The 27,706-nt window shown below is 37.2% G+C and overlaps 1 protein-coding gene across 1 annotated transcript in view; it reads left to right on the top strand.

Annotated features, from left to right (window-relative positions):
• The window catches only part of nav2b (neuron navigator 2b), an 87,207-nt gene that overhangs the window by 46,975 nt on the left and 12,526 nt on the right, over positions 1-27,706 (top strand). Inside the window, exons 13-26 of the mRNA XM_067380675.1 lie at positions 6,839-6,968; positions 11,428-11,725; positions 12,514-13,123; positions 14,476-14,859; positions 15,045-15,110; positions 16,252-16,403; positions 17,115-17,291; positions 19,436-19,488; positions 20,181-20,204; positions 20,581-20,655; positions 26,389-26,472; positions 26,652-26,772; positions 26,864-27,033; positions 27,265-27,303. Of these exons, the coding sequence (XP_067236776.1) occupies positions 6,839-6,968; positions 11,428-11,725; positions 12,514-13,123; positions 14,476-14,859; positions 15,045-15,110; positions 16,252-16,403; positions 17,115-17,291; positions 19,436-19,488; positions 20,181-20,204; positions 20,581-20,655; positions 26,389-26,472; positions 26,652-26,772; positions 26,864-27,033; positions 27,265-27,303 (2,383 nt within the window). The remainder of the gene's footprint in view (positions 1-6,838; positions 6,969-11,427; positions 11,726-12,513; positions 13,124-14,475; positions 14,860-15,044; positions 15,111-16,251; positions 16,404-17,114; positions 17,292-19,435; positions 19,489-20,180; positions 20,205-20,580; positions 20,656-26,388; positions 26,473-26,651; positions 26,773-26,863; positions 27,034-27,264; positions 27,304-27,706) is intronic.

The following is a 27,706-nucleotide window of genomic DNA, read 5'->3' as shown; positions in this document are numbered from 1 at the left end:
AAAAACTTTAGTGAACAACAGGGCATGAGAACGCGAAGCATTGTGGAATGAACTAATTGGCCAGGTTTGGTGAAGTCTTTAGGTTAGTCAATTATTGACTTTGCACCTTTTAGCCACAAGCTAGCCACACGCTAAACCCCAGACGGACAGACAGAACTGTAAACTTAAAATGGATTCCCACACTCGTATCACGGTGGACTATGCTTCCAAGCTGTAAAAACACACTTAAGCCTTAACTTATCACTAAAGTTGGTGTGCTTAAGAAGATTACTCCTTCACACACTTTTGACGTACACACAAACACATTTCGTGTAGGAACCTGCCTTGCCTCAAACCTGTAAGGTCACCTGGCATTTACGACGCAACGCAGATGTCCAGATCTGACTCGAGACTTGAGAGAAACTTTTGAAAACACATTTGTTTATTTCTCCACCGGTTGTTATTGTTAACTAAAACTATTAACAATCAGTTTTGATCATTGAAATAAAGCTGACATAAAATATAAACATAAATATTAGATGAAAAACGTGGCAACTAACTGAAATAAGTTGAAGTACTAAAATGACTAAAACTTAAATAAAAATAAGTGAAAGAACTATAGTTTAAAAAGAAATTAATACAAATGACAAAAGGATGAAACTTACAAAAAACTGAAAATATACAAATAAAAGGTATAATAAAATATAAATAAAACTGTTATCCTCCTGGATCTCCCAATTTTTTTTCATCCTCACATTGTTCCAAACCTGTATGACTTTCTTCTGTGGAGTAGAAACTCTACAATGAAAGTCAATGGGGTCCAAAACAGCAATGTATGGACATTTTTCAAAATCCATATTTTTACATATTATATTAAGTGGTCTCTTCTAGATATTGGTATCAGCATTGGCCATTAAAACACATCAGTTAACACATCACTTCTGTCTGTTATTTGGGTTTTTTTGACTAAGAAGAAAAATCTGAGACAAATTTAGGTTGAATTGTGAGTATTCATTTGGTAATTTAAGAGATGTTCTTGATATATGAACAATAAACAGTTGATATTAGCAGGTTTTTGACCACTTGAAAACCCAATTTGCTCTAAATGAATATGAATAATTCAACTTAATTAACATCTTGACATTCTTTTTAATCCAGCTCTGTTCTGAGACCAGTTTATAGAGTCAACACCCATCTTCTTTTGAAGTCCTGCCGGGCTTAAAGACTGCTTTGTGATCAGATTACCATTCCTTCAGTTGGTAAAGCCGCTCCCCTCAGCTTGTGGTTGGCTGCTGGGTTTGTGTGTGTGTGTGTGTGTGCAGGGAGAATCGGTCTCTCTCTCTCAGAGCAGTGAGAGGCAGAGTGAGGGAAGGAGTGCAGTGGAGGTTTACTCATGAAGCTGCCTGCCATTCAGCCAAACTTTAGCGGCCTTTCGCCGGCTGTCCTGGGATCAGGCTCTTGCCAGGGAATTCTGCAGCCCGGCTCAGACACTCTGAGGTAGAGAGGAGGAATTTTCTTTGTTTGAGGATTTATGGGGTGGAAAGTTGCTTTGCCACGTGGGACTGTTTTTGTGTGAGTGCCTGAGTGTGAAAGAGAAAGGTGTGTGGTTATACCACTTTACTGATCTTAGATTGATTTTTTTTTTTAAAGTATTAGAATAAAATTAAATATGCATTTAATGCATTTTTAATATACAAAATATTTTGTTTTTTTATTTCTTTTGACAAAGATACTGATTAAGAATTGGATTTTTATGTGTTTGATAATGATCGTCATCTTGTTTAATTTTATACAGCGTACTCAGAAATCACAAATTAAGCCACAATTTCCAATGTGATTTATGTGCTTTATTTATTTTGTAACCGTATGAAAGGTGAGGACTGTGATTGTGCTTAGGTTTGGTATATGTGTGTCAAGAAACGTCCCTTTTTTTAGGTATTGACAAGTTCAAAATTTAGGACATATTTTTTTATTCAGCAAGGATGCATCATCTTGATAAAAAATGACAGTTAAGTCATTTATAATGTTACAAAATATTTCTATTTCAAATCAATTATCTTTGATTTTAAATTTCTATTCATCAAAAAATCCTGGAAAAACATATCAAGGTGTCCCCAAAAATATAAAGCAGCACAACCATTTTCAACATTGATAATAATAAGAAATGACACTGAAAACTGGAGTTATGGATGCTGAAAATTCAGCTTTTCATCAAAGGAATAAATTTTATGTTACAATATGTTAAAATAAAAAATAGATATTTTAAATTGTAATAATATCTCACAATATTACTATTTTTACTGTAATTTTAATCAAATAAACGCAGCCTTGGTGAGCATAAGAGTCTTCTTTCACAAACATTTAAAACAAAATCTTACACTTTTGAACTGTAGTGTAATTTGTTGAATAATTTTCCAACATTTGGAAAGCTAAAAAACCATAGTCGCCACCACCACAACAATTAAACATGAACATTTTTCTCAAAGCAACAAGCTTGGCAATGACCCATACACTTTTTTCTTGCTGTTCCTGGTTAAAGTACCTTTCCTGATCTCCCACAATGCCTGGCAACAGGGCTGGGGTTGCTGTAGAGATGGGTATCCTTGCAGAACTAATTGATAGGCCACCCAAAGCAAACAGGACAGGGCGGTGTGTGCAGTCAAGCTGTAGCTCACAACTCCACACTGCTCTTCTAATAACAGGTCTTTAGAAAAAAACCCAATTTCCTGCCCTGTGGATCAACCCCCCCCCACCATATGCTTTTACTTCTTTGGGTCTTGACACTAATCTAATGTCCTAGAGGGGGAGGGGACGGGTGCCGGTGTTTCTGCATGTGCATGTTTGACTATGGTGGGATAGATGACAGGTTGTTTTGGAGCGGTTTGCGCACGGTCGTGTCGCACCTGCGTCTTCTGTCACTGCTAATTAATTAAATTTGCCCATTCATAATATTAGTTTAATATTATTAGTGAATGTTGTTGGTGTTGGTGGTGAGAGATTGTGGGTGGAAAAAGTCGTTTTTATTCAAAGCATCTCAGATGGGTGTCTGTTTATGTTTCGTGGAGATTTGACTGTATGATTTGCATCTTTAATATCTCAGTTGTTTCTCCTAGACTGCAATTGGGTTTTAATGAAGCACAAATGGAGACTTTTACAGTCATGTCAAGCTTAAAAGTATCCTAAAGAATCATAAAAGTAGTCTACATAACCCATTTGCTATATTCTAAGTACTCTGAAACAATTCTATAACTTAAGGTAAGAAACAGACCAAATTTAAGTCTTTATTCATATACAGTCTTCATCTCCAGTAAGCTGTGATCACATGAGTCAGCGATTTGAACTCAAGAACTAAGTCATTTGTGAACGAATCATTCAGGTTGGTTGGTTTATTGGCTCTAGAAACCTGGTAAGCAGTGCATGAGATGTATGGACTACATTTATCAAATGTTCATGGTCTCATGAGGCTTAATGTTGTAAATTCTCTTATGTCTCACAAATCTTACATAGAGTGTTTTAAAAGCAACCTCAACAATTTGTGCTTTGATTTACAATACCAGATTTTGCAATCAAATGTCAGATTTCAACTTTCTTCCAATACCAAATTATCTGTGATGTTATTCACATCATTGTCTCTGTACTTGTATTGTTTGTCAACAATTGTCTTATTTTAATTGAGAATATGAAAGATGAGCCATAATATTTTCCTCTGAGTGGATGTAGTCACTCTTTAGCAGTGTTGCCAAGTCTGTGGTTTTCCCGCGGAATTGGGCTACTTTAACACTGTTGCCGCAGGTTGTTTTTCATGTCCGCGGGTTGAAGCAACCCCAAATAACATGTTATTATATTAATATTTAGGCCCTGGAATGCAAATTTTAACAGAGGAATGGCGAGGGGCTCCCCCTGAAATGTGATTTTGCTAGTTTTAAGTAGCATTTGGCCAGGTTTGTTGTAAAAACAAACAACCCTTGTGGCAACCCTGCTTTTTAGCAACAGTTCTTAAATGAACTGTGTTTTGTGCTTTTAATTTATTCAAAATGTTTAATTTCTCTCTGGCATTTCAGAACATTCCTTTGTTTGAATACCATGCCTCTTTCTAAAGAGTTTAGAAGCAATATTTTGCACACTCCCCTTCTATTTTGGGCTGGTTTGCACTTGGGCAAAGCATGGGGAGGAATGTTTTTGGAATATATTGGAAAGAAAGAAAGAGAGGAATTCTTTGAATGTGTATAAAAGTACCACTTTCTGACCCACCTCTACCCTCTTTGCCACCCACACCCTCTCTTTCTTTCGCTTTCATGTAAGAAGTATTGTGTGGAACCTTTGCAGAACTGTGTTTTGATGTTGTGAAGATCAGAGAGGTTGACCTGCTGGTCAACAAGGAAGTTGTATGATGAACTATTCTGTGGTGTAACTTAAAAAATGTGACTAAATTGTAAAGGAGTTTGTCGGGATGACCTAATTTATTCAATACAACATATTTAAAGCATGAATTCATAGAGTTGTACTTTTTAGTATAACTTTATATGTACACTATTTATAGCCTTTTTACTTATTTACTTTCATATTTACTTTTTTAATATAGATTTCCCACTTTTTTACATTTACTAAAAAGGTGGCAGGTTCTCATTCAATATTTATTATTTTTTTAATAATATTCTCTAGGTTAGAATAAAAATATTAATATTATATTGACATATTATTAATAATTAAAATATGAATATATTATTATTTGCAGTAAATTAATATTTAATGACTAATAAAATTAACATTTAATATTAATATAGTTGTTTTCATTCTATTTAAGTATCTAAAAGAAAATTATTCTTTATTAATTTTAATATTATTAATAATAAACTAACATGTAATGTATATTCAAAATTAATATTAATACTGTTTAATATAATAAGTACATTTTAATATTTTTGCTGTATTTCCTTAGAAGACAATCGTTGCGTCCAAAATCGAGTACTTCCCTAATATATAGTATGCGTAAAACAGTATGCCAAAAGAGTAGCATGTCCAAATACATAGTATTCAAAAAAACAGTACACGAAAATGTATTTTAATTTATTTATTTTTTAAGATTTATTTATTTACTTGAAAGTGAAGCGACACAACTGACGCTGGTAGGTCACGTGATAGTAACAACATGGTGGATCTAGTACGTCCAAATTTCATTCATACTACCCATATTCATACTATATGGAGTGTTGTTTTTTTTTTACGGTCGCAAAGTAAATTCAAATGTTGTACCTACTAAGTACATGATTTCGGACGCAGCGAAAGACTTTTAAAAGTGTATTTTTTGCCCACTTTTAGCAGAACACTAGCATGTAGATGGCTTCAGATAAACAAAATGCACTAAAATCCACAAAACGTTGATTTGGATTTCATGGCGTCTTTAAAAAGGAAGAAGTGACTCATTCATGTCTGTTTTCTTTCCATTTTGGGGGCTTTTTGGTGTTTGTTTGCATTCGCCTTCTATAGCATCTGACAGCATATGGCGAATGATGAATGAAGCAGATCATTTAAGCAGAGACGTGCAAGCAGACAAACACATTAGCGCAGTGTGTGTGTGAGACCTTTTAGTGACAAATAGCTCCAACGGGACCAACTTTCTCACAGCTCATTAAAACAGGAACCACAGACATCCTTCCACGCCAGTTATGTGGAGTCAGTTATGACAGACGTGAGCTATGGGGACTTTGCTCATATCAAAACAAGTATCTATTCAGCTCTATCGCAGGACTGTAGTGGATGTTTGAGCACACGCCTCTCTTGATTCATGTCTGTGAATGAGCTGATGGGCTGGTTTGTTTGCCTGAATGATTCTGAGAAATGAGAAGGATTAGGTGGTATCTTAGGTGTTGATAAGATGTTTCGTTGCCACACAGTGTTGATAAAGCTAGTTCTTTTAGCACCGCTTGAGGCTGGAGTGGCCTAAACTGGTGGCTTGTGGGAGTTTGGGCAGTCTGTGTTTGGATTTAGCAACTAGCATGGTGGGACTTCCTGTTTACACACCCACAATACATTTATATCAGCAAATGTCATTTTCTCTCTCTTTTGAAGTCTTATAATAGTGTGATATTAGCTTTACCCACATCATTTAGCCTCATTTGAAATAAATTATCTATGATTCTGTTATTGTCAGATATAAATGAGAACCCTTTTTGCGTGATTTGAGCTAACGGAGGAGAATGTTGATTCTGGTTCAAAATAAATGATCAAAATTGATGACTCTGTTGTCAAATTTTATAAAACAAATTAATAAATACATAAAAATAAGAAAGCTTTTTTGCAATATTTAAGATTTTGACACTTTTTTAGCCTGATATGAGCTACAATTGCACAATTGTTAATACTGTTACTGTTAGTTTTCACGATTTGACAATAAAACGTGCAATCAATCTACTGCAATCAAACAACTCATCTCACAGCTGGGTTTTCCCTTTATCCAGTAGTGTCTTTGGTCCATATGATTCTGGTTGAGTCCTGCTGAGCATCCTAATGGATTTCGTGGGGGGATAGCAAAGCAGAGCGTACTGAGAATTTGAGGCGCAGAGCTAATTAAAACAAGTTTTGAGGAGCAGAAAGACGCGCCTAATGTCTCAAGCATGATGGGAATGTAGGTTTTTATGCTCTCACTGTCCCGGTGCAGACTTCATGGCTCTCCACAGATGTTGTTTTTGCTTACCTTTCCTTCTTTCCCTACTCTTTACTCTTTTCCATATTATGCTGATCATTCTGAATCCATGCATTCTGTTTTATTACTCGCGGTCTTCCTTTCACTATGTTGATATCATGTTCCTCAGAAATTTAAAGAATAAATTGTTCCTCTCTCTTTCCTCTTTTTTCTTAGTTGGGACGACAGCAGCTCAGTCAGCAGCGGGATCAGTGACACCTTGGACACAGATGACCTCAACACCAGCTCGTCCCTTAGCTCCTACGTCAACACCCCATCTGTCCCACACAGAGACGTAGATGAACAGGTCAGTCATTGATACCAAAGGCAACTTCAGAGCCTCGTGGTCTACAGAATCAGAAACATCTGTAGAACTTCACATGGGAAACAACAGAGCACTTAAAAACATTATAATGTCTATATCTATCTATCGTTCTATCTATCGTTATAGATTTATGAATAGAAAGACAGATGATATTATATTAAAATTATATAGTATTTATAATAAAATATTTCTAAATAATGAATTTTCACAAAATTAATTTATAATATATAAAGGCCCATGTATAATATATATTTTATGATGGATTTTCATAAATTAAGATATATATTAATATATAAAATATATTATAGTCCGGAACAATAGTAAATATAAATCTATTTAATATTATTTTAATATAAAATCTATTTAGTAATCAATATAACTGATAAAGGCACTGTAAAAAAATGTTATATATATTAGGGCTGTCGATTTAACGTGTTAATTAGATTAATTAATTACGGGAAAAAATAATTCTTTAAAATTTTTTGCATTTTTAATACACTTGCCCCACCCCCAGACCTACGTAAGTCATCTGACATTTCATACAGTTGATGATAAAGGTTGTTAATAAATTCCTAATATAGTGCTGCAAGGATATTGCATGGCACCAATATAAAAACCTTCTCAGTTCTCATCTGAGCTGTCAGCGGTCTTTCACCGGTCGTCAATGTTAAAATATTTGAGTTGACAATTAAAATCAAACCAGGCAGGTTTTATGTTCACGGAAGCTGCTAAGCGAGAATTCCAGCACGACGCTTCAGTTAGTGGTCATAAAGTGCGAGAAAAGATGTAAGTACATACATGTAAACACAAAAGTTTGTGTAATAAATTCTATGTTGAATCAAATAAAATATTTCTTTCTGAATCTACTTTTTGTAATGCTTATTTGATGCTTTACGCAATAATGACTTGGAAATTATCTTTTGGGGGTAATTTCTCAGCCAAATTTGAATTTGATGTGCGATTTAATTATATGAATTAATTGCCACATCGTAAATAATTCGATAACAAATTTTAATCACTTGACAGCCCTAATATATATATATATATATATATATATATATATATATAGAGAGAGAGAGAGAGAGAGAGAGAGAGTGCTGTCAAAATTAGCGCGACTCGTGTGCACAGAACGACGAGCGCGCCAGTATCGAGTTCTTTTGCGCTTGAACAAACAATAACACACAGAATTGACCCTTCGCCGGGAGTTTGATTGACAAGCGATCTAACCAATCAGAACGCCGCATCCGCCATTTTGTCCGACAAAGCAGCCAATAGTTAAAAGATTAACCTCGGTGGAGTTAAACTTGAAAAATTGTGTATATTGACGTATTTCCGCGTTTGAAACAACATTGAATTCTCATGTTCACTCATGTTTATTTGACGCTATAAATGGACTAGTAGGAAGAGATGATCGGTTTACAAGCCTCTTGAGCTGACGCACTAGCAATCCGTCACGACCATGGTCACGAAACATTAAAGAGCCACAAAACGTTTTTTATTGTTTGAATTTAGTTAATAACTACACAGTTTGAAAGCTGGGACTTTGTTTAATATAAGTAACCTGCTCTGTCTTGTCTGTCGACGTGTTGTCAGTATCCTCTTTGTTCCGCGATGTATTTTTCACTGCGTGTGGCGTGACAGCACCACGGCTTGTCGGACACAGCAACAGTAACTAAGGGGGGCGGGTCTTTGCGAAGGGCCAATTATGCCAAAATGTCCATTTTGTCGAGTATCCTCATAAGAGCAGTTTTTAAAGAGTTAAATAACATCTTAATAGACATTAAAGAGTTGTGAGAAAATTAGATGCGCATCAGATCCGCCTCATGTTCGGCAGTGGAAAGTCTTAAAGTCACAGCATCCTAATAAACTAGTTGCTTTGGTGTCTGTTGTTAATGTTAATCAAAGAACAAAGGTAACTGAGAAAAGTGTAGCTTTAATTAATAATTTAATTAATCTATATTTCATTTATAATTTATTTAAAAAAAAATAATTCATAGAGATTTTCACAAAATGTTGTACAATTTTGTACTTTGTAGTTAATGTAAATAATGCATGCAATGTAAACCTTTATAAACCTTTATATAAAACTGTGAAATCTATTTATTTGAATAAAAATCAACCAATGGGGCTTAAAAAAAGTGCCTGACTTTGAAGTCAACCATACATAGATATACAGGGAAATCTAGTAGTCTTGTTGAGCTGTTAAAAAGTCCCTTAATTGTATTCAACATCTCTGTTTATCATTACATGCAATCAAAAACAGGCCTGCACATTTACAACACTGCTTTGGGAGCGGTTCTGTTGCTTCATTGTCCCTTTTGATTCAATGAAACATTGGTGGGCCCTTATCAGAATTGGGCTGTACCCGCTGTGTGCAGTCTTTGTGAGCGTGAGTCAGCAGACTGACTCAACTCTGCCCCAGTGATTGATCATCTTTACAAGCTCCAAGCAGGTTAACATATGCTGAACAAATGGACCAGTACAGTGAAGCTAAGATACTGTGTCTGTCTAGCCTGTTCCAACAAGATGAGCTCTGTAAATCCAGACGTGACACCCTGGGTTGTGTGCCAATAAGTTTGTCCACACCTGTGGCTTATCGGTTTGTGCATTGGTGTTGGTTGACCTTATTTATCTACAGTCTTCCATATCCATCTCCAAAGATGAAAACGCACATGTTTCTCCATTTGTTTTTGATCTTGGTGCTGCAAAAAAGAAGAAGAAAAAAGGCCCAGATGTAGTTTTCAGTACCGTACCCAGTGTTATTTATTTATTTTATTTTTTTGAATTAGTCTTTTTGTTTCGTTTTTCATTTTAATTAAAGTTTAAGTAATTTTGTTGTGTGTTTTGTCACTTTTTAATAGTTATTGTTCTTACTTAGTTATTGTTTAAAATAATTATTTTTATTTAAATTTTCAATTATATCAAATTAAACTAAGGCATCATCCACACTATCAGTTTTTGGGATTGACAGCCACATTTACTCATTAGTGTAAGTCTCGAAATGTCTTGTTCACACAGCAACTTACAGTAGTGTCTAAAAAACTGTCTGTATGAACGTGCAACAGGAGTCAAACCCATATTCTCTTACCAGTAATCATAGTGACAGCGACCAAAGTAATGTCAAAGATGGCGACGTCCAAAAAAACTGAAAAGTCTTATCACTTTTGACATGACGAGTCCAATTGAGCCGCGAGTTCATCTGTCAAATCTTCATTAGCTGACAGCAGGAGCGGAGCATTTGAGTCGCTAATGGGAGCAGCTCTGGTAGAGACCAATGACTGGATCTAAAACCTTCAGATGACACACAGCTCAATGGCCTAAATGAAAACAAGAAATGTTGCTTTGGCAACTAGCTGAAATATGTTTTTTTATTTCAGTTGATGTTTATTTCAAGTAATGTTTTTCAATGTGTTAGTTAACTATAATAACCGTGCTAGTATCATGATTTCAAATTCAAAGAGTTTAGAGCCGTGACTCAAAAGTGCATCTGAAGCCAAATATCTGCCACCTTTCACTTCCACACCCTTGTACTTTTTCCCTATATAGTCTCCCCTCATTCTTCGGGCTGGAGTGGAGGAAGGATTTATTGTATCGGCGTTGAGATAACAATGTTTTGGAATTGGCCTGATAACAACTGCAGACTATTAACATTCTTTCCCTGGCAATAATTTTTTTATGAGGATTTTCAGTAGCAGCTGAACAACGGACTTTCTAAAAGGGGGTGATGTCATCTTGGCTACATTGTGGAAGGTCATGTAATGGACTAGTTGGCTCTTATGTCTCATATAATCAGATTTTATCATGACTGTTGATGGTGTTGCTGAGTAAATAAGACGTAAATTAGCTGGCAGTGTTATTCCATCTCAGTCATTACAGACATTATTTAATATATCAGTCCAGAGACTTTATTTACTTTATCATGCAAAAAAGTAATTTTCTTATCAAATATGATGGTCCCGTTGGCAGGGACCCACATATTGTCTTTTAAATCCTTTACTTTTTATTAAGTGTTTTTTTTCTCTCTGACCATTCTCTGTAAACCCTAGAGATGGTTGTACGTGAAAATCCCAGTAGATCATCAGTTTCTGAAATACTCAGACCAGTCCATGTGACACAAACAACCATGCCATGTTCAAAAGTCACTTAAATCACATTTAGACATTGTGGCGCATTCTAAAATGTGCAGTTTCATCACACAGCACAATGCCACAGATGTCGCAAGTTTTGAAGGAGCGTGCAATTGGCATGTTGACTGCAGGAATGTCCACCGGAGCTGTTGCCCGTCAATTGAATGTTCATTTCATTTAGAAAAAGTCTTAGATCTTTGAGTGTATATATATATATATATATATATGTATGCATGTATGTACATACCATTGATATACATTTTACAGACCAGAACATTTCTTTGCGGCTAATGGTTTAGTTTTCTCTCTCTCAGCTCCAGACGGATGCAGAGAAGCACTCTGCTGTAAAACAAAACCCCAACTGGTCCAACAACGACCTTAAATGTTCAGAAGGCAGCTCTGACGGTGGCATCAAAATGGAGACCACAACCAAATGGAACCACAGGTCCTCAGATTTCTCAGATGAATCAGAACGGAACTTGATAGGTCGCAAGACTCCTACTATCTCCCAGACGGGCTCTTGGAGGCGGGGAATGACCGCCCAGGTGGGTGTCACCTCCCCACGGACGAAGACAACAACACCTACAAGCTGCAGCTCACTCAAGACACATGGTAATAGTTTAGTCTGTGATGTTGCATGGATGTCGCAATTAGCTTTCTAACCTATATGTATGTGAAACATATATTATATTTTAATGAACATTAATGAACAACAGTTTTGTCCATTCAGTAAAAATCAGTCGGCTCCAAAAACATGTTTGTATATGTATGGACAAAAAAAAAAAGAAACCATACAGAAGAAGTCATACAGGTTTGGAACGACATGAGGGTGAATAAATGATGACAGAATTTTCATTTCCCACTTTTAAAAAAATAAATAAAAAATTATATCTAGAGTCAGAATAATTTTTGGTTTGACTGTATATAAATATATACTAAACTGAAAGAAAAATCAATTGAAGGTAAATTTTATATATATATATATATATATATATATATATATATATATATATATATATATATATATATAATTTACATTTATTTTTCTTTCAGTTTAGTTTTAGCAATTTTAGTACATCATCTTACACTTATTTTATTTCAGTTAGAAGGCAATATTTCAATTAACAATTTTTTAAATAGTTTTAGTTAACTAAAACAACACTGACTGAACCACATCTCTGTTTTCATGTGGTTTCCTGAGGGATGAAAGCCAAAGAAATCTCTGATCTGATCACAGATCACAGCGCACTATAACACCTACATTGTCTTTTTTGTGGTGCACCTTTGCTAAGGCTTATGTTGAGACGAGTCCTGACATGGACTGTGCTACTGTATTCAAAACTGTTGGAAATGTGATTTCATTTTCTGCTTGACAGTCCATGTCGTTGATCATCCCACAGGTAAGACAGACGACGCCAAGGTATCGGAGAAAGGACGCTCCAATGGCACCCATTCCACAGGCGTCGACGACACCAAGAAACCTCCCCTCAATTCAACCACACGCACCCCAACCAGTACTTTTGGCTTTAAGAAAGCTCCGGGCGCAATGGCGACAATAACCGCGAGTGGTGCTGTGGTAACTAGCGGCTCTGCTACAGTGGGCAGGATACCTAAATCGGTCGGGTTTTCTGGGAGTCGAATTGTGTGTCGGCAGACAGCTCTTGATGATGGATACCTTCCTCCAAGTGCTCGGACGACTCTTCAGTATCGCAGTTTACCGAGACCTAGTCGTACCGGCACCACTCGCTGTGCTAACCGCACCAACAACTCGAGCCTTGATGCTAGTTTTTGCAATAAAGGTACTGCCACACTTCCCAACGCTAAAAGTCGCAACTTAGTCAAGTCCCCAACTACTAACCAGACGGACCGAGAGAAGGGTATTTTTTCTGATGTGGAGAGCCAGGTACTTAAGACTAGTATAACTACCCAGACGGGGATGCCAACTCAGTGCCAAGCTGGAAGGCAAACAGGAGGAAAGTATTCAGAAATGTCCTCGCCAACCCTTCGTAGGTAAGTTCTCGACATTTACAGAGTTTTGATTATGAAGACTTGAAAGACTGTTGATGAAAAATCTATTTTGCAAAGCATGATTTCTATTTGATGTGGATGAAAGCACCATTTTAGGTCCCTCAAATATTTACACAGCAGTTCTCAGCTGTGTTGTGTGAGTTCCAGAATATTATCCTCCTTGGGTGCTGGACAGCGTTCACAGAACTCATTGTTTATCTGAGCGATTTGATGTTGGTTGAGATTCTGAGGCTTGAAAGGCGTCTTCTGGCCACCACAAGTGCATTTTCTTACGGTTTCTTGATGTTTCTCTGAGACATGGCACAGACCAAGAAGCTAGTGTTTGTTCTAGCTGATTAGCTTTCTAGCTCTGACTGATTGCTCTCCTAGTTAGTAGAACCAGACTACAGATAGACTGATGTTATCTGAACAGTCCGTCCATGAAGTAATGAGAAAAATCAGAGATGCCAGACTTTCCTTATCTCATATTTTCTTTTGTGAAGAACAGGGGTGTCCAATCTTGCTCCTGGAGGGCCAGTGTCCTGCAGACCTGCCCCAACACACTTGCTTGGAAATTTTTACTGATCTTCAAGACCTTGGTTTCATTAGGACTGAGGCTAAACTTTGAAGGATAGTGGCCCTCCAGTAGCAGGATTTGACACCCACAACAAAAGACTAATAAAATGAACTTACTTGTTACTGACATGCATAGCCAATAACATTTTTGTATAATATTTCAATACCATTTATTACAACAGAACTCCGTTTTGAAAATGTATCTTTAATTACGTGTTTTCATATTAACAACCAGTCTGTAAATAGAGTGATTCATACAAACCTAAAATAATACATCACAGTAACGGTTCCCAGTTCACTTTGAATCTGCCATATCTGAAAACTGACTCACGATTCAGTGAGGGAGTCAATTGTGAACTCACTAATAGATGTGAATCTAATTTAAACCACTAACTCACAAGCAAGTTTGTAAATGTTAGACTGACGCATTAAAAAAAATCATAAGTTATCTGTTGCAATGCTATGAACGATTCTCTTAATGGTTGAGTCTGATTCAAATTGCTAATCCACGATTTTGAGACAGTTTCAAGAATCTTTTTGACTGACGTGTTTAAAAGAAATGGTTCACAACAGTCGTTTGCTTGGAAATCGCTTGTCGCACTATGAACGATTCTCTGACTGATTAAATCTTATTCAAATTGCTAACTTACTAGAGAGTTTGAGATAGTTTCAAAAATCTTTTTTACTGACTCAATAAAAAGAACTTCATGGCTGTGTTCATTTGCTACGTGCAAGTGATTCTGATTCATAGTTAAATCCCTCTCCCCTTTTGCAACCAGACTTTTTGGTAGCAAATCTTGCAATAAGCAAGCTCCGGTCACCACCATGGAGAACATGAAGAACTCCACCATCATCTCCAATCCCCATGCCAAGTCCATCCAGCAGAATGGTTCTCTGGAGATGCCATCTGTCGCCAGCGGAGGCAGCAGTCTAGTTTACAATGACAATCTGACGGTGCCCTCTGGAGGTCATGGAGAGCAGACACTTTCCTCTGTGGCCTCCAGCCCAGGATCGGCTTTTTCTCCTTGGGGAGGCAGGGATGGATTAGGCTTCCTGTCTCAAAGCTCCAACCAAACCAATAGTGGCTCCATAGGTGCTTCCTTGGGAAAGGAAGATTTATGTCTTAATAGGACCAACAGTGCTAGAACTGGCCTCTCAGAGAGGTAAGAAATTAATTGTTCAACCATGCTGCTTCCAGCTTTTTGTGAAAAAATAGGGTTTCTATCTCTACTGATGATCTATCTTCTTTTACATGTACTCCTCTTTAATCATTTCTTTATCTCCTCTCCCTTTTCTTTCACTTTTATCTGCCTCTTTTTGTTTTGTCTGCCCCTGTACACTCCTCTAGCCCTCAGTCCTCCCCCTCTGCTAGCCCTAAATTTACCCGCAACACACTGCCACGGAAACAGGACAGGTAAAGTTATGTGTGGTCAAATGATCACTTATGCTTCGTGTTTTTGTCTTGCAACAATAATTTAAAATTTACCTGTGATGTTTTTACAGTTAATTACATCAGTTTCCTACATGCAACAAACAAGTGTGAGCATCAATTCACAAACAAGTGACTCTTTTGAACTGGTTCTTTTAAATGACTCGGTCAAAAAGATTCACAAATCAGTCTCAAACTTGTTTACACAACAACGATGTACTAAAAATGGAAAAGTTTTTCCTGTAGGCATTTTTCGCCTACTTTTTTTTTTCGACACCATTGTCAAAACAATCCCTGTTCACACGGATCGGCGAAAATGACTAAATGCTGTATTATGCTGCCAGGCCAGTAGTTGGCGATGTTTTTGTAAAGAAACACTGTGCACCTATAGACTGAACACATAATACTCATGCGCGTGGCATCACCGTTTTACGAATTCGCATTTTTGTAGTTTACACAGAGACGACAATGATATCGTTGTTAAAAACTAGCACTTTAAATCCCGTTTTCAAAAGTTTGGATTTTCAGGCCCCCAAAACGCCATTGTCATGCGAATGTACGGCCGCAACGCATAAACGTTTTTAGTTGAAAACACAATTAGTTTAATTTTTTTATTTTTTTACTTAACCACCACATTTTTATGTCTGATTCAAAATGGATAGTGGTCCATTACTTGTAATTAAAGATACATGTTCACAATAGATTTTTTTAATATAATAAATTATATTTTAATTCTCTCAAACTAAATCTGTATTTTATCTCCAAAATGTTTAATTTTATGAGCCAGTGGCTCCCAAGACAGAAGCCCTGATTATGTCAATAGTATACCTGTATATTAGTAGTAAGCCAGTGTAGTTTGTGTTAACTGAGTTTTGATTTGTTTAGTACATGATATGGTATTTATTTCATATGTACCTGCTGGTTAAATATAATAGTATGCAAATAAATATGGGAGTTCATAGCTGTGGACTTGGGTTTTCTGTTACCCACCATAAATTGGATAGCTGTGATTTTCCTGGCGTTGTGGTGTTTTTCTTGGAGCTGTTTTCATGAGAACTTTCATGTGAAAGAAAAAACAACAACATTCTCTTCCATGGACTCATGTACACTCGTTTTAAACCTGCAGGTATGCCCATGTGCCTCAGGTCAGAGGTCATGAGGAGGCCCGTGATTGGCTGTGTTCCCCCTCGGCTGTTGGGCTTTCAGATTCGACCCCCTACACCCCTGCCTCCTCGCTCAGCTCGCCCTCCGGCACACGCTTCAACTTTAGCACACTGGGTAAACACAAGCAAATTTGCGTAACCTGTGTCTAATCTGCTAAACTTCTGTGTTTTATACTAGGGATGCACTATATATCAGTTATTGGACAATATTAGTTTTTTTTTTAGTATCAGGTATTGGATTTATTTGGATTTTAAATGGTATCAGTTGATATTGTTTATTTAATTGTGTTAATTTTATTTAAAAATGTTATTTTCCCCTGTTTTTACATGTAGATTACATTTGCCGTGATCTAAATCTCAAAATTAATATCCATTTTTCACGCTGTACATTATAGTGTTGTGATGCCTAAATTCACTAGCATTTAAACACTGATATTTGTTTTTAGTATTTTATTTTCATTTATTTAGTCAAAATAGTATAGAATTTTAAAAACAGCCATTTATTGGTAATCTGCCATAACATAAAAATAATTATCGATTTATCAGTATCACACAGAATTTTAATACATAATATTATTTTAATGTTATTATTACCTAATTCTAGCAGCTTGGTATCATAACTTGCAGTTTACCAGCAACAAAAGAAAAAGTTTATGTTAGAATCCTCACTTTTAATGAATTATAATTTCACTTTTTGGTCTGCATATGCTTTAACAACTAAAATAACTACTAGTCTCCCCCTTTCTGTGAACTTTGAATGCACATTCATGTCATTAAGTTTAACCGTAGTGCTTTTTTAACCTTGATCCCTGTATTGACACTCCAGGCAGTCCCACCACAGCTTTGCAAATGGCAACTTTGCGCGGGACCAATGGTCAGGGAAATCACGACGGCCCGTATGACCCCTACAGCGACCCACGCTTGAGGAATTCCTCAATGAGCCTGGAGGAAAAGAGCCGCACTATGAGCAGCTCCGGATCGTTCCGTGAGGGCCTGGAAGAAGGTGAGAATTCGGAATGATACTTGTATTGAGTTTGGTTGTAGTGGAGTTTGACCTTTTTTGTGTGCGTGTAATTTGCTGTGTATATAAGATAAGATTAAAACTGTCATCATTTCTGTCTGCCATCAAAATTTACCATTACAACTCAATTCATAATGTCATGTTTATGGAAAAGAGCAAATAGACCTGCATTGTTCTGTTACCTAATAGCTAAATGATAGATTGTCATTAATGTTAAGGCTTTAGACAACGTCAGGCTGTAACGTGTGTCCTCACTTGCGCCAAAGCATAAACAAACAAAGAGCAGCTTTGTTGGCCTGGCAGCCTTTACCCCACAGTTAATGTTGATTTGATGATTAACTCGCCTGCCTTGGCTCAACACCACTTGTCCCAAGGCTCTCTTTTGCTTTCTGTATTTATGATTCATGTCTTTCTAAGGTAGTGATGGTGTTGATTTCAATGAGAAGTGGTGTTTAGGCTTGTAAAAAAGAACATAGTTGCTGTTCACAATGATGCATGACTCAATATAATGCCATTTTCAGGGTTATTTTTGCCCCAAGTCTGTTTTTTATTGGCTCAGAGAGGATTTACCATTAAATAAATGTGTATATCTAGATACACACACACACACACACACACACACACACACATATATATATATATATATATATATATATATGTTTTGAGATGTACATACATGGTACTCCGAGGTATTTCAAAGAATACCATGGTAGTCAATTCAGCAATCAAAAAAAGAATATAAATAGAATTACTCTCATATATACTTAATAAAAGTAATGTAAATGTATTATTTATTATTAAATATATACTAAAATTATTATAATCTGTGGTCATAAATGGATGGACATTGTCTGCAACAATACTCAGGTAGGCTGTGGTGTTTAAACGATGCTCAGTTGGTACTAAGGGGCCCAAAATGTACCAAGAAAATAATGTTTTCACCAAATTCTGACCCTACCATCTGAATGTCACAGCAGAAATTGAGACTCATCAGACCAGGCAACGTTTTTTCTCTCTTCTATTGTCCAAATTTGGTGAGTCTGCGTGAATTGTAGCCTCAGTTTGGTGTTCTTAGCTGACAGGAGTGTCACCTGGTGTGTTTTTTTTCTGCTGTAGCCCATCTGCTTCAAGGTTTGATGTGTTGTGTGTTCAGAGATGCTCTTCTACAGACCTCGGTTGTAACGAGTGGTTATTTGAGTTACTGTTGCCTTTCTATCAGCTCGAACCAGTCTGGCCATTCTCCTCTGACATCAACAAGACATTTTCACCCACAGAACTGCCACTCACTGGATAATTTCTCTGTTTTGGACCATTCTCTGTGAACCCCAGAGATGGTTTTGCCTGAAAAACCCAGTAGAAAGACTCAGAATCATGAAAAAATCTAATGTTCACAAAGTTCACTGAGGCTTTTTGTCCACAGTTAAAAATTCCCCTTAAGCTGCTTCTCTGGAGCGTGAAGAAATCTTGTGTTCCTTGAGATTATTCATAAAACTGATCCCTTTTTGCAACTTCAAAAGCAGATTAGTTTAAGTACCGCTTGACATAGTTATTTTGATAACACTTTATTTTACAGTGTCATTGTTATATATGTTACATGTAGTTACTATTGTAATAACTATAAATTATGCATAATTACATGCAACTAACCCTAAAACAAACCAAATCCTAATCCTAAACCTATAGTAAGTACATGTAGTTTTGTAATATTGCTCAGTACTTAAATGTATAATTACACGAGACACAAGACACCTTAAAATAGTGTAATCGTTATTTTTTCATTTTGAAAATACGAGAGGAACATACAAAATCATAACGTCATGTTGAATACCCTTTCATTCACAAATTCACAAATAATGATTTCACAGTACATTTGTTTTTTCAAGCTTTTATTGCCTTTTTGTTCTTTCTAGGTTTTTAGTTTGGCATCACATTAGGAAAAATATGCATGTATGCCTTATCAGAAATATACGGGCTATAAAGCTTTTGTTTGCTAAGGTGATAAGCACGTCATGGTGTTTCAGCATGTGCTAGCTTATCCTGCTACTTTTTCATGCTAGTTTGGCAATGACTCACATGCCTCTGTGATACTTGGAGTTATTTTGACTGTATTTTTCTTCTCTCTGTAGTTCATGGCTCATCTTTGTCTCTGGTCTCTAGCACATCATCAGTTTACTCTACGGTGAGTCAAAAAGTTTGCTGAAGTTTAATGGTTATTTCATAGCTTTGTTAGTTTGTTTTTGTTCGTTAGGTTTTGTAAGTTAGCTATACAAAACTTGAAGAAGTGTGTACAATTTTTACTGTTATAATAAGTATGGTTTATGGTCATGAATGTCAAAATTACAAGATAAGTAGTAAGAAATAATAATAAAAAAAAATGCAAAATTAAATTACGAATATGAGAATAAACAAAAGTTTATCATGTTTATCAGATAAAGGTCATAAGTGCAAGTGGCACATTTCAACATCTCTTTCTCTTAAAGGGATAGTTCACCCAAAAATGAAGATTCTGTCATCAATTACTCGCCTTCATGTCGTTCCAAACTTGTATCTGTTTCTTTCTTCTGATGAACACAAAAGAAGACAATTTGAAGAATGTCGGTATAACCAAACAGTTGAAGGAAGCCACTGACTTCCATAGTAGGAAAAAAAATACTATGGAAGTCAATGGCTACCATCAACTGTCTAGTTACCCATATTCTTCAGCATATCTTCCTTTGTGTTCAACAGAAAAAAAGAAACTCATACAGGTTAGGAACAACATAAATGCCGACAGAATTTTCATTTTTGGGTGAACTATCTTCTCTTTACATGGATGCTCAAAAACTTTTTCAAACCATTAATCTTCATATCATCTTCTTTTTCCATCTCTAGCCTGAAGAAAAGGCTCAGACGGAGGTAAGAACAGCATCCCTCATTTCATATAATATAAATTATTGAGTGTGTTGCACATGGGAGCCTGTAGACTGCCCAAAACACTGTTTTTCTCAGCTGACTTGTAATTTTAAACACACTTTGATGTAACTCTTTTTAAACCCTTGAAAATTTCTGTGTTTGTCATGATGGTCTTTGTGGTAACTGTCCTTGATATCTACTCTTTAATCTCTGTGTTTTATGTCTGAAACCAAAGTTTCTCTTTCATGCTGATCAAGGGCCAGTCTCTCCTTAGCACATTATTATATGAGAAACCACAAACTGGTTCCACATTAGCTTCAGAAATCAGCTTCTAGCAACATGACTTGTGTTTGAATAACTGACTTTAATGTGTGTTTAGATCCGTAAGCTACGGAGAGAATTGGACTCGTCACAGGAGAAGGTCTCGGCTCTCACAACACAGCTCAGTGCCAATGTGAGTACACTAGACAGTTGTTTTGGCATAATTAGCCACAATACACCTTCAATACTCATAGAAACGCTTATTTCTTTCAACCATCATCTGCATAGCATAGATTTTGAGCATCAAACATATTTGCAAGTAGAATGTGAGATAAAGTATTAAAAAAAATATTACCAAAAAACTGAAAACAAATTTAAAAAGTCACAATGTCAGATATAAAGACAGATCCCGGTCAGCAGTGGTGACAATTTACCAACAGTGGTCTGAGGTCAATGAAGGCTATCCTCTAGTCCAAGCCAACAGAAGGTCTGCTGTGTCCAGTGTTGGGGAAAGTTACTTTTAAAAGTAATTAGGGATGCACTGATACCATTTTTTAAGGGCTGAGTATGAGAACCAATACTTTTTTTCTAGTACTCGCCAATGCCCATACCGATGCTTATACATTTATTAATTTTTTAATTTTTTTAATTTTTTTTGGTGATGGCGAGAGAAGCGACACTTCCTCATGCATAATACTGCAATTATAATCTTATGTATACTACAGCGCAGTGATTGGATTGAATGAGCTTTATGTCATGAATATATATGTCGAGAATCTACGTCAGCATGTTCGAAAGTACTTTTCAAACAGGAAGACAGAAATCACTCTGAAAAATGCAAAAATAACTATTTTTCACTTATGAATAACATTGAGTACCTTTAGTGTTTTCAATGATGTGCAGCCTATAGATATCTGTTTACATCTCAAAAAAAGTGTTTTGGGGTTTCATGACCCTTTAATTTTGAAGTATTTCCACACCCCTGAGGCTGACATTGCTTCTGCTGCTGCCGCCGGTGCCTCTGTGCACAGAAAATTCTGTCAGTTATGTTACGCAAGGTATCGGTCTTTGGTATTGGGGGTATTTTTACAAGTACATGAGCTTGGTATCGGGCCGATACCGATACTGGTATTGGTATCGGTGCATCCCTAAAAGTAATGCATTACAATATTGCGTTACTCCCTAAAAAAGTAACTAATTTGCATTACTTAGTTACTGTTGATGAAAAGTAATGCGTACACTTTTGCATTACTTTTTTCTCATCTGAGCTGGGCTGTTTGTTTGTTTTTAGGCTCTTTGTAACACAGTTCGTAAATGTGGGAAGAAGGAGGCGGGAACCGGCGAACATTCAAACAAAACTTTAATACCAAAATAAACAAAGAACAAAACGAAAGTAATGCCGGCAGAACATAATAAAACATAATAAAACATAAAATAAAGTCCAGGCCTGGTCCTCTCTCGTCCTTCACTTTAGTCACTCCTCCTTTTATGCTTCCGGAGCTCCTCCGTGAGGGACTCAAGGCCGGTGCGCCTCCCAGGTAATGCGCATTAACACTCGCGCCACCGGCCTCGCGCCGTTCCCTCACGGCTCTCGCCCGCCCTGGTCGCCACATACCCCCATCGCCCCTCACAGGCCGGGGGGTACTCCCGAGACTGCGCTCTACTTCTGTCTCGGCGGCCGCAGCACCTGGGGGTAAGGACAGACGAGACGAGAGAAAGGAGACCGAAGCAAGGGGAGCGACAGGACGAGAGAGGGGAGAGAGGAAAAAGAAAGAGGAAAAAAAAAATCTGGGTCCGGTTCCCAGACACACTGCCGCTCGGTCCTCAGCCTGCCAAGAGGCTCTTCCTCGCGGTGCCATGCGGTGGCACTGGACACACGGTGGACGGCCCGATCCTCGACCGCCTCCTGGCGGCCGGCGATGGCTCCTCCGGCTGAGGGCAGCCGGCAGCGAGTCCCCCATCCACTGCTCCTCCCCTTCATGGCGGACGGCAGCAGGCTCCGGCCCTCGGTGGACGGCGGCGACTCCTTCCTCCCGGGTTTCGGCACCAATGTAACACAGTTCGTAAATGTGGGAAGTAGGAGGCGGGAACCGGCAAACATTCAAACAAAACTTTAATATACAAATAAACAAAATATATAAAATAAACAAAAAACAAAACAAAAGTAATGCCGGCAGAACATAATAAAACATAAAATAAAGTCCAGGCCTGGTCCTCTCTCGTCCTTTACTATAGTCGCTCCTCCTTTTATGCTCCCGGAGCTCCTCCGTGAGGGACTCAAAGCCGGTGCGCCTCCCAGGGGATGGGCATTAACACTCGCGCCGTTCCCTCACGGCTCTCGCCCGCCCTGGTCGCCACACTCTTTAACACCAAAAGTGAAATGAATAAGCCTCAGGCTGAAGGAAATTCATATTTACGCCTGGACAGTAGAGGGCGCAGCTCAAATAAGCCTTTTAGCTGTGCTGCCATTCTGGAATACAGAAGAATAGGATACAGGAGAAGAAATAAATGAGTAAATGTATGCTCACATTTAGTCTAGAAATAGTCTAGAATAACCATCATGTTCACACAGCGCACACAACATCTCTGCACTTACTCCTTATTTCTCTCAACATGAGGACAGGAGAGTTGGCAGTCAGTAAATGGGAAAACAAAGTAACTTGTGTTACTTTTTTTGCACACAGTCACACAAAATTTTCACAACACATCCTGATGCATATGGGGCTGCGTTGCCACAGACCAATCAGAGTGCCTATGATGACCATTAATGATGACCGTCAAAAAGCACTAACAATGGGCACGCGAGAATCAGAATGGGACCTTGGAGCATAGGAAGAAGTTTGCCTAGTCCAACAAGTCCCATTTTCTTTTAAATCACATGGACGTCTGTACTTATGCGCCGTTTACCTGGGGAAGTGATGCTCTGGGCAATGTTCTGCTGGAAAACCCTGGGTCCTGCCATTCATGTGGATATAAATTTGACACGTGCTACCTACCTAAACATTGTTGCAGACCAGGTACACCCCTTCATGGTAATGGTGTTCCCTGGTTGAAGTGGTCCTTTCAGCAGGATAATGCACCCTGCCACACTACACACATTGTTCAGGAATGGTTTGAGGAACATGATGAAGAGTTCAAGGTGTTGCCCTGGCCTCCAAATTCCCCAGATCAAAATCCAATTGATCATCTGTGGGATGTGGTGGACCAACAAGTTCGATCCACGGCGGCTCCACCTCCCAACTTACAGGACTTGAAGGATCTGCTGCTAACATCTTGGTGCCAGATACCACAGCACACCTTCAGGAGTCTTGTAGAGTCCATGCCTCGACGGGTCTGTTCTTTTTTGGCAGCACGTGGAGGACCAACAGTATCTTAGTCAGGTTGTCACAATGTTTTGGCTCATCTGTGTATATGTACACATACTGGTTCAACTGGCAATTTTTAAATGGTTTTTGGCTTCAGGGAATTGTGGTGTTATCAAAGATGTGGTTAGTAGTTACAGAACCAGTTCATGTTGGATTTTGTGCCATAGTGTAGTCTTGACTTTTTTACACCTTTAACAGCTGGTAAAAGAGTGATTTAACCTTTGTTCTAGTGTTTTGCAGTGTATTGAGTAAGATTGTGTGCAATCGGATGTGTGTCATATGCCTTTAAGTGGAATTATCTGCTTAATAACATCAAATATGACAGCCCACATTTGGCCTACACAACCTAATGAATCGTCACATCCTACAACCCCTATCCATCTGTCAGATCTCATACAGGCTTCGCAAACAAAACTGGAGGCTTTTGCACTTCTGGCTGTTTGGTAAAGTTTTACACAGAGAAATGAACCAACTGCTACTCTGCTTGGATGAAAAAAATTCCCTTTGAGGAAGATTTATTGAAGGTTATCTGATGTTTGAAACAGCACATGCCCAAACACAAACCTGTGACTCCCTCCGATGGAAGTCATCCAAATCACCAGTCCCTTGATTATCAGCTCATGTTGCATGTTGATACGCTTGTTGTCTTGTGTACGAGCAATGTTTGCTCATTTTCGGCGGCTACAACTGAGCAGAAATCTAAGGTACACGTCGTCCTCTGTGTCTCAGTTCACACGCAGTGTATCACCCCAGAGATGTTGAAAGGCAAAGCTAACCCCACTCGAGCAGTCATTTGGCAGCCTCTGAATCATTACCCATCTTTGAGGAGGGTCTGTGAGAGGACTAAACCAAAGCGCCTAAGACACAGCAAGAGCCACAGTAGCAGGAGTAAATGGAGGAAACGAGAATTCAGTGAGGTGGGCTGAAGACCGTGGTTTGACTGCTCTGTTTGTATTTTTTTGAGCTGTTTGTTTTGTATAATGTTACCTTGAGGCGGTTTATTTCGAAAGTTTTGATTGATGATTTTGGCTCTTGAGATCTTTTGTTGTTGTGTAACAGGTTGTATGACTCATATTGATGACTGTTGTGTATGTGCTTTCCATATACATACCACAAACGTTTAATTAAATAGCAGTTGTGGGTGTGTTTTGTATATTGTTTAATATCACAGTCTTATCTCACTACGTAGTATTATCTTGAATATATTATATTATATTATTTTTAAATATAATATATAAATAATTTAATTATTGTAATTATATTATTAAAAATATTAAATAGTAATAGTAAATAAGTATTATTAATATAAAGGGTTTAAAAATAAGTAAATGTAAATATTATTATTAGTAGTAGTATTTAATATTCCGTGTACACGGGTCATTGACGAATAAGGTTTATAAAAGTGTAAAAAACATAATTGAGATATAATTAATTTTGAAGTTTTATTAAGTGTTATCAATGAGATTATGTGGTTTTTATAATCAATTTACACTGCTTTTTTCATTTATTACAAGATTTACAAAAAAGTCATTGTTTAACCAAGATTTCGGTTTTACTGAATTACACTTTTGGTTATACCGAATGACGATATTTTCAAACAATGCTAACAGGCTGATATATAGCCTTTGCAGGTATCTGAATGATGTCACATCCTGTCACATGATATTGACTGCATGACTTGATCCAAAATGGTCAATTTCTATTGGTTACTCCGAATGACATCAATGAAATTCATTTTTCCAGACATTCTTTCTCATAACAAAGCAACGATTTCTACACATAATTTTAATACCATGTTGCACTATGTTGATATATGATGTTATAAAATCATGCCAGAATAAAAAATATATACATTTATTACATTTTAAGATATTTTAATCACAAATGAAATGGCTGTATTGGCCTTTGGACGGTTAAACCGAATGACCTTTTGACGCTTCAAAATCTTTAAAATACATTTATATGTAGAAAAATATAATTCAAACCTTTTGGATTCAATAAAAGAGATCTAGTTGTACTACCTTACATACTTTGGATGTCATATTTTAGTTTTTTATTGTTATTAAGGCCTTTGGACAAAAAAAATTACACATCACCTCATTGACCCACACACACACACATATATATCGAAAATAATAAAATGACAAATATATATATTATATTTAATTATTATTAAATTGTATTTATTTGTTATTGAAAATATATTATCAATACATTTTTAAAAGATATTTCTGTGTTTATATTCCTGGTTTGTTTACATTAGGTTAGGGTCTTTAAATTGGCAATAGAGATGAATGTAGCTTTCCACAGCTTAACAACCCGAGTTCATGCCACAGCGTGTCTTTATCACAAAACCTAGTCTCACAGACATATTTGGCACTTTTAGATGCATTACTGACAAGCTGCAACCCACATTTTTCTAGAAATGTGATCGTACTTTAGTTGACTGCTCAACATCTGGTTTAACTCTACAGCTGCTTTGAGTCTTTGTCCATTTATGGCATTTTGCTTATTAAAATAAAACTGATTTACTTTATAAATGAAATTGTGTGTGTCCCCAGGCTCACCTTGTGGCAGCTTTTGAGCAGAGTTTAGGAAACATGACCATCCGGCTGCAGAGCCTGACGACGACAGCGGAACAGAAGGTGTGTGGTGTTTTTTATGTGAGCATAAGAATATCTGAAGTCCTCACGAAGATACTCTAACCTGAAAAATTTACAATGTGTGAATGTCTCATGAGGAAAACAGCATCATAAAGGGTCTAAATGGCTTCTTATTTGGTGTCTAAAAATTACTTTATCATTTAATATCGTTTTATCTGCAGGACACAGAGCTGAATGACTTGAGGAAGACCATTGAGCTCCTTCAGAAGCAGAACTCGGCGACTCAAGCCACCATCAATGGAGTCATTAACACACCAGACCCAACATTAACAAACCGCAAGGGTGAGCTCTCAATGTCTTTAGTGCAATCAAATAAACAGTATCATATTTATTGCCTGTATGCCTCATTTTTATTATTCTTTCTCTCGCACAGTTTCTCTAGACTCTGTCAGCGGGTCGCCTCAGTCCCAGCGGGAGTTGCGGATCCACAGACAGCCTTCCTCAGACAGCGTCTCCAGCATGACCAGCGCCACCAGCCACTCCAGCATCGGCAGCAACCTGGAACTCGACGCTAAGAACAAGAAGAAGAAGAAGAATAACTGGGTAAGTGTTCCAGCCTGTCCATCCAATGCATACATTACTTCTAAAGTATCTAATAGATGCTTCTTTCCAAGACTAAACAGGCTATTTAGCGTTAGATCAATGCTAGATCATTCTTGGTGTGAATGGGCGTAGAATTGTGGGTTGATATTACTTAGGTGTTTGCTTTTGTTGGAAGTTTAGAATAAATATAAGTCATCAGTGTCATAAATTCATTTGTCCTCTTGTATTCAGGCTGTATCATCTGGTGGAGGAAAAGCACCTGATAACTATGTATGTGATTCTAACCTTGTTGTTGTAGTATTGATGATGATGTTGTGTGGTTTTAGAGATGGTACCAGTGTTTTTACCACTGGATTTATTTGATTTTTTGTCGTGTAGGTGATCTCCCCTCCTTCAGAATGTGTTGTAGACTGGATCCAAAACACATTTTTAGATTATATTAAACTCTAGCAGCTGTTAGAGTGATTAACATTTTTGATAAGGTGTTTAAATATGCTTTTTGTCCGATTTCCCCTGTGCTTTCATGTCATGGTACAGGTGTATGAGGTAAGATGGGATAAATATCTCCATCAGAATATCTTTAATATAACTTTTTATATTAATTAAACATTTTAAAGGGATAGTTCATAAAGATAAACTTACAATAAAAAAAGGATTGTAACTGCTAATAGAC

Source organism: Chanodichthys erythropterus, chromosome 24 (assembly GCF_024489055.1).
Source record: "Chanodichthys erythropterus isolate Z2021 chromosome 24, ASM2448905v1, whole genome shotgun sequence".
Classification (NCBI taxonomy): domain Eukaryota; kingdom Metazoa; phylum Chordata; class Actinopteri; order Cypriniformes; family Xenocyprididae; genus Chanodichthys; species Chanodichthys erythropterus.
This window is presented reverse-complemented; position numbering and strand designations above follow the sequence as displayed.